This window comes from Vicugna pacos, chromosome 7 (assembly GCF_048564905.1).
Source record: "Vicugna pacos chromosome 7, VicPac4, whole genome shotgun sequence".
Classification (NCBI taxonomy): Eukaryota; Metazoa; Chordata; class Mammalia; order Artiodactyla; family Camelidae; genus Vicugna; species Vicugna pacos.
Genome location: NC_132993.1, coordinates 9993332 through 10001106, shown reverse-complemented (window position 1 = coordinate 10001106; position 7775 = coordinate 9993332). Strand labels below are relative to the sequence as shown.

Here is a 7775-nt window from a genome sequence, read left to right as displayed (position 1 = left end):
TTCTGAAATGTTTCTGAAATGCACCCACTCCTCTGAAACCACGCTCTTCAAGGTTACCACCACCTTTTCTGCGTAGCCCCCGTCAACCTCACAACCTCCCTCTTGCTTTCATAGAGTCTTTTGAACGGCAGTGTTTTCTTTCCACAGCATAACTCATACCGTGCCCCTATTCCGCTTTAAACCTTTCACTTGCTTCTCATTATATTTAGACCACTCTTCAGATCCCCTATGATGACCGATGGGGTCTTGCACATTCTGGCCCTGCCCACCTTTCCCACCTGTTCCTCAAGCATCACAGCACAGCAGTGTTGGCTCATCTCAGTGCAGCTCTCTCCCTCCTCAGCTCTTCAAAGGGCTGGGCCCTGGCATCCTTCTCTGCCTAAATGTCAACCTCCTCCAGAGGTCAGAGGGACCTTCTCCGATCACACTAGTATCACGTTCTGTTTTTTAACCTTCATAGAAAACATCTCAAATTTTATTATGTATTTCTTTTTGTTTGCTTATTTAAAAAAATCTCTTCTCAGAGACTCTTACCCCCCCACCCCCGCCAAGGACTTGAATCTCCCTGAGAGGAAGCTCATGTCTGTCTGCTCGCCCCACAGCCGTGGCTTTCCTTGCTCCTATTAGCCCAACCCTGCCTGTTGTGCAGAGTTTATGTAAAATTTTACTTACATTATTTCATCTGGGTTTTGATCCACATTGATATAAGCTAAATAAATATTAATATTCACATTTGCAGAAGAGGAAATTGGGTTTCAGAGAGCATAAGATTTCAAGGTCATATATACAAGATCCTATGGAATTTGACACGACATTGTCAAATGACTATAACTCAATAAAAAAATGTTAAAAAAAAAAAAGACTTCAAGGTCATAGAGCAATTTATGGGCAAACCTGGTACTTGACTGAAGCCCAGGCTTTTCATACTGAAAAGCCTAACTCTCTCCCCCTCCCACCTCCCCATGCGCCTCCCAGACAATGCAGTTGCGCTCTGTCTGCACTCAACATGCAGTAGAGGGAAAATGGAACGGTATGTGAAGGATAAATGAACTGTAAGGCAAAGCTTCCAGAGCTCTGGGTGGAGGCCAGGAAAGCCAGTGCACCCTTTTGAATTGGCAGTGGTAACATGGAACGTGGAACTTTGATCATGTTTAACTTGGATGTGGTTATGGAGGGCAGGTAGATGTTTAGACTTAGACTTGAATGTGATTCCGGCCCAGCTACCAGTGGGAATGTGGTAAGTTCCATAATACTGCTCTAAAACTCAGTTTCTTCATCACTAAGATGGGTATAATAACATGTATAAAGAGGCTATGTGGGAATCAAATCACATTCTGTGCGTAATGTACCCAGTGTATGATCTAACCTATGATATATTATTTAAAAATGGTATCCACCACTGTTATTACTAGTCAGAGAAGGCAAAAGATGGAAGATTCTGACTGGACCATCGAGTCTGACCAAGTGATTTTTTCCCTCCAGGAGAGCTAAGCCCTGTGTCTCTAATATGGAGGTGGAGAACCAGACACGGGTCACCGAGTTCATTCTGGTGGGGTTCCCTGGGAGCTGGGGTGTGCGTGCAGCAGTGTTCCTCATGTTCCTTGTGGCCTATATTCTGACAGTGGCTGAAAACGTGATCATCATCCTGTTGGTGCAGCAGAACCGGCCACTGCACAAGCCTATGTACTTCTTCCTGGCCAACCTGTCTTTCTTGGAGACCTGGTACATCTCTGTGACTGTACCCAAGTTGCTGTTCAGTTTTTGGTCTGTGAGCAACAGCATCTCCTTCACTCACTGTATGATTCAACTTTACTTCTTCATTGCACTCATGTGCACAGAATGTGTGCTCCTGGCTGCCATGGCCTACGACCGATATGTGGCCATCTGCCGCCCACTCCACTACCCCACTGTTATGAGCCATGGGCTCTGCTTCCGCCTGGCTCTTGGTTCCTGGGCCACGGGCTTTGGCATCTCCTTGGCTAAGATCTACTTCATCTCTCGGCTCAGCTTTTGTGGCCCCAATGTCATCAATCACTTCTTCTGCGACATCTCTCCAGTACTTAACCTCTCCTGCACAGACATGTCCATGGCTGAGTTGGTGGACTTTGTCCTGGCACTGGTCATCTTCCTCTTCCCCCTCTCTATCACTGTCCTGTCCTACGGGTGCATTCTGGCCACCGTTCTACGCATGCCCACGGGAAAGCAGAAGGCCTTCTCTACTTGTGCCTCCCACCTCGTGGTGGTCACCATCTTCTATTCAGCTACTATTTTCATGTATGCCCGGCCTCGAGCCATCCATGCCTTCAACATGAACAAAGTGATTTCTGTCTTCTATGCCATTGTCACCCCTGCTCTCAACCCTTTCATTTATTGCCTGAGGAACCGAGAGGTCCAAGAGGCTCTGAAGAAACTGGCCTATTGCCAGGCCATCCGACCTGACTAGTGTGTTACCACTGATTAGAAAAAAGTGATTTGACTTGGTGCCCACTCTTTCATCCTCCATTCTTTCTCCTTTAATGCCTCAGCTGGATTTCACTCGTGTTAATGCGACATCACCACATCCACACCAGCCAGTCTCTTGGTTGACTTGGTCAAATGCTCTAAGGGCACACGCCCCTTGAATAGAGAATTCTCTTCGGCTGTGATCCAAGATGGGGTGAATTTCTGAGTTAAGTGGGAGAGAGAGATGGCAGCGTGCACGTTAGCTGTGTCAGGATCTAGCAAAGCACTGAAGCCTCTGGGGAAGCAGATTTGTTGATGGCTTCCCGGCTTCTTGGCTTCCTGACCAAGGCAGAGGGAGCAGCTTCTTGAACAGTCCTGCTCTGGATGTTATGCTGGGAGTCGATCTTGGCAGCGGAGACCAGACTGTTTGTCTAGGCCTTTCAATACTTTCTGAAGTACCCAATTCTCTGTATTAAGTACTTTTTGGCTTCCAGTAGCTGGAGCGCTTTCTGTTATCTGTAAGTGAACTGCACCTTTTACAATTACATTTTGTCTTCTTGTATAACTTATACAGTTGGTTTGTATTGAATTTCATATTTCCCTTCCAGATGTCACGATGTTTGTTTGTATCCTCTCGTGGATGAGCACAAAATAGATGATAATATATAAATACCATCAAATATATTACTTGCTGAAGGAGACTTACCCACATCAGTCCTCTTTTCTTCTGATCTCAGTGTCCTCTCATTCCTCTGAAGTTTTTTTGTTTTTTGTTTTAACATCCCCTGACCTTTACTCCCTCATCTCATATACTATATAACTGTCTCAGTTTTAGGGATTGGCAGGTTTCCATCCTATACCACAGCGACTCTCAACTCTCCTTATTATTTATCTGACACCTTTCCCATGTGCACCTTACCTTTTTGAGAAATGTGCCCACACACCTGCAGAAGGGTCCATAGATACGCCCACTCTTGGTTCATAGTTTTGACAGTGGCAAAGGGGGGTATACTTTAAGCCATATTCCCTATAACATGCTAATGTCAGTAGGAGTCTTCCATTAGAACAGTTTAAAAATAGAGTGGCTTTTAGCATTTGCATCCTTTTTCTCAAACAATACCTTCAAAAACATTGTCTCTTTCTTTGAAGTAAGAGGCATTGGGTAGGAGTCTTTGCTACGTTTTACAATCTTGCAGAACAGAGGGAAGTAAATAATGTATAATCATTGACAGTGGGGAGCAGAGGTCAAAAGCCCAGGTCTGCTCACCCTGAGCCCTGGGTCCTTTCTTTGCTCATGGGATCTCCCCAGAGGGAAAACATGCCTCTTCAGCAAGCTGAGTATGGACGCTAATTGTGCAGGGATGTGGTTGGAATCACCAATCACTGTATCTGGAGAACTGTTAATAAAATAAAAAAGGACAAATGTGAAGTATAGTCCTCAGGAAAGAAAAGAAACAAAAGTAAAACAGAAGCCTACCTCACTTAAGAGAAGAAGAAGTACACAGAAGGAAACGCTTCTCATCGTGGAAATGAATGTTTGCTCCTGGAATATATTTTGGTCCCTTGATGTAATAATGAGGTGATTATAAAGGTATTTCTATTTAAAATCCAAATATATAAAGAAAAGTGATGATTTTCTCAGATAATTCAGATGAATCAAAACATAATGCTGCAGTCACATAGGGCTATGAAATGTGTGCAGCGGAAAACAGGCAAAAACAGTCTCAGCAGGAATCAGTAAATGAGGGGTGAAAACCGGCTGGTTGCTGACGATCTGAGTTTTAGTCCCAGATACAGTTTTACCAGGTGAGCTCGGACAAACCATGTAAACTCTCTGAAACCTGATTCCTCATGTGTAAAATAGGAATAACCATGCGTGCTCTGCCTTCCTTACACGATGGTCGTGAGCATCACCGGACCTGATTGATGAAGCTCTGGACCAGAGCGAGATCTAAGCAAGCTGAAGCTGGTTCGGGCTTACGTGGGGGAGCTAGTCGGGAGGACTGCTCTCCAGACCTGTCTGAAATCATCCCCCCACTGGCTGGGCTTCATGTGCATAAGCTAGGAGATTGCAAATGTGAGGGGATGTTTGCTTCTTTGTTATTCCTCTTAAGTGTCTGGGTGAGGGAGAAGGTGGAAGAAGAATGTCTTTGTAAATTCTATTGTGTTTCAAAGAGCAGATGGGAATCAGTAATGATGCCTTGACTCCTTTGTGAGAAGAGTACATAAATGCGTGGTCTCAGCACACCAGGGGGAATGGATCAGACCGAGGTAGGCATCAGCCTCAGCAGAGAGAAGATGATTTACAGCAGTGTAATGGATAAAGGCACATGGAAGAGAGCTATTTGTAAGGTGAGATGTGTAAAGCAAGTCACAAATTCTGTGCCAGACTGCTTGGGTTTAGGTAACCGTAATGTAAACTCTGGTGGTCACGTTTAATAGTTTACCCTGGGACCAACCCCTTAGGATTTAGTTATCACTAACCAAACTCATAAGGAAGTTTATCAAATAAAATAAAAATATTAATTACACATGAAGTATATTTTTAAGTGGCCATATTAATTGATTAATTTAGCTAATATTTACTGTGTACTTACAATGTATTAGGCACTATTTTAAGTGGTAGGGATACAATAATAACAAAACACAAAACCTTGTCACCCTCATAGATCAAAACAGGTAGCAGACAATGCATTTGTTCATACATGATACATACAAATGTACACACATACATACATACACGATGTAGTGGGTTGAATGATGGGTCCCCAAAAGATGTATCCACCTCCTCAATTTGGAACTTGTGATTGTGAACTTATCTGGAAAAAAGGGTCTTTGAAATGTCATTAAGTTAAGGATCTAGAAATAAGATCATCCTGGGTTATCTGAGTGAGCCCTAAATCCAGTGGTGTATTCTTTTAAGAGAGAGAAGGGGAGAAGGCAGAGGAGAAGGCAGTGTGGAGAGAGATGGAGGTGGAGACTGCAGGGATGTGGCCACAAGCCGAAGAATGCTTGGAGCCACCAGAAACTGGAAGAGGCAAGGAAAGATTCTGCCCCAGAGCCTTCAAAGAGGCACCGTCCCGCTCGACACTTTGATTTTAGACTTTCGACACCCAGAATTATAAGAAAATGAATCTATGGTTTCAAGGTATCAACTCTGTTGTAACTCGTTACAGTAACCCTAGGAAACAAACACCTTTCAGGTGGTAATAGTGCTACGGGGGAGCATGGAAGAGCAACAGGGAGTGATGGTGGGGATCTGACACTTCAGATAGGAGGTCACAGAAACCCTCACTGACAAAGTGATGTTGGAGCAAATATGTAAAGAGGCTGGGGGAGCAAGACATGCGGCTTCCTGGGCAAAGATCATTCCAGACAGAAGAAACTGGGATTTCTGAAAGCAAGAAAAGGGAGCAATCTGAGCTTGGTTGCACAAAACAGTAAATATCTACTACACTACTCCATTTTGGTTGCCTAAAACCCCCATGTACCTTATTTCCTAAAATAAACTTTCTAAAATGCTCAGGCCTACCAAAAAAAAATCCTCCCCCATCACTGCCCTCTGAATGAAGACCACCCCATTCTCAGGGGCGCTGCATCGAGCTCCCAGTCCAGCACGGCCAGGTAAGAAGCAATCCTCTCTGTATGGGAAGGTGTAGTTTTTTTTCTTTTCTATTTTTTTTTTAATATTTCAAACTTAGAAAAAGACAAAATGACAATTTCTTGATTTTTTGATATTATGCCAGAGCCTCTTCTAATAAGCCTGCTTGATCCTAATGTGACATTCTTGGGGAGTGCTGCCGTGTGTCTAACCAAGAATTTACAAAAGACAAAGGTGCAGAGTTCAGAGCCCTATGTGCTTATCAGTTAACCTGCAGACGTTGACAAGATGTTATGATTCTGCCGTCTCATTAGAGAAGCTGAACCAGGGTTGATGTGGTTTACTGGACTGTGAAAAGTTCACCAGGTTTGTATCTAACTCAGGAATCTTATTTTGGTATTCTTTTCCTGGCTGGCTGCAAACACTTCTGTTTCTCAGTGGAACAACCTCTTCTGTCTTCCTGCTTCTCACTAACAGGTTAAATTCATGTTGGTTTGTTCACTGTTTATCTGTCCAAGACTAGATGTGGGGCAGTGGGGCGGGGCGGGGCAGGGCGAGGGGTGAGTAAACAGCATGGTAATAGCGTGGGACTGGGTGATCCTTTAGTAACAGTGGTCTAGAAGCCCTCGGAGGAGGTAACACTTTTCACACAGGCTGAGTGGTGAGGAGAGACCAGTCATGATGAACGCAGTGCAGCGACTGAGAAAGACAGGTTCTGGGCCGACTTTGAAGCTAGTTCCTGCTGTAAACTTGGGCAAGTTTCACCTTTCAGTGCCTCAGTTTCCTCGTTGATAAAATGAGGCTCATAACTGTACCTACCTTATTGCATCGTTTGGAAGATAACTAAATACAGGTGAAGTACTGAGTTCAGTGCACAGCACAGAGTACGTGTTCAGTAAAGGACTATTTTATTTTTATTTGAGGCAAGGTTTTACAGGCAAAACCCATACTGAGTATGGGAGCTTGTAGTGAGAACTCGAGTTGCATGTTAAATGAAGAAGGCTAATCATGCTGACTGTAGTCCAATAATTCCAATTTAGACATTTATACTAAGGAAATGCATACGTGTGGAAACAATTAATGGGATGCTCATTGCCATGTTGTTTAAAAATAGAAAAATTGAAAAAAAGAAAACCCCAGCATGTTAAAAAATAGAACTGGATAGAGTAAAATGTAGCATGTCTTTATGATGGAAAATGTTGTAGCTTAAGGAAAAATGGCATAGAAAGTGGCTTATAGTACATTATTGAGTAAAAAATAGTTTACAAATAAGTAATTACAAATGTGATGTATAGTATGATCTCATAAAATACATGAATATATGGCATATGCATACTTTTGTGAAAAGAGATAAAAGGAGGAGGCAGCAACAATTTTCAGGATGCAGAGGTGAGAATAGATGGGTCAAATATTGGTCAAATGAAGGTTTACTAGCCCCACAGAGTCTGCGAGAACTGAGGCAGCTATTTCTTTAACCTGCTTCTCACATGCTGTGCTTGTGGTCTTATATCAAGGCAGAATAACACTGAATGGCAAAACATATGATTTTCCTTTTGTCCACTGCCTGATTCTTCTGAGGTCCAGAAGCATTTGTGGACTGGGCTGTTTACGACCCCAGAAGTGTATACATAGGGTGAACATGCTATGTTAAAATATGATGTTTAGGCAAGTTAAGATTTCAGATGTATAACAGAGTGTGCAAGGAGACTGGCAGTGGTTTATTTGATATTGA

The 7775-nt window shown here is 43.3% G+C and overlaps 1 protein-coding gene across 1 annotated transcript; it reads left to right on the top strand.

Annotated features, from left to right (window-relative positions):
* The first annotated feature begins 1448 nt into the window (after nucleotides 1-1448).
* OR6B1 (olfactory receptor family 6 subfamily B member 1) lies at nucleotides 1449-2479 on the top strand. The gene has a single exon (XM_006210067.2). The coding sequence runs from the start codon at nucleotides 1508-1510 to the stop codon at nucleotides 2441-2443; it is 936 nt and encodes a 311-aa protein (XP_006210129.2). The 5' UTR covers nucleotides 1449-1507; the 3' UTR covers nucleotides 2444-2479.
* The last annotated feature ends 5296 nt before the right edge of the window (nucleotides 2480-7775 follow it).

Bases quoted from the DNA above. Each gene is read 5' to 3' on its own strand.
- OR6B1 (XM_006210067.2), top strand. From the start codon at position 1,508: ATGGAGGTGGAGAACCAGACACGGGTCACCGAGTTCATTCTGGTGGGG.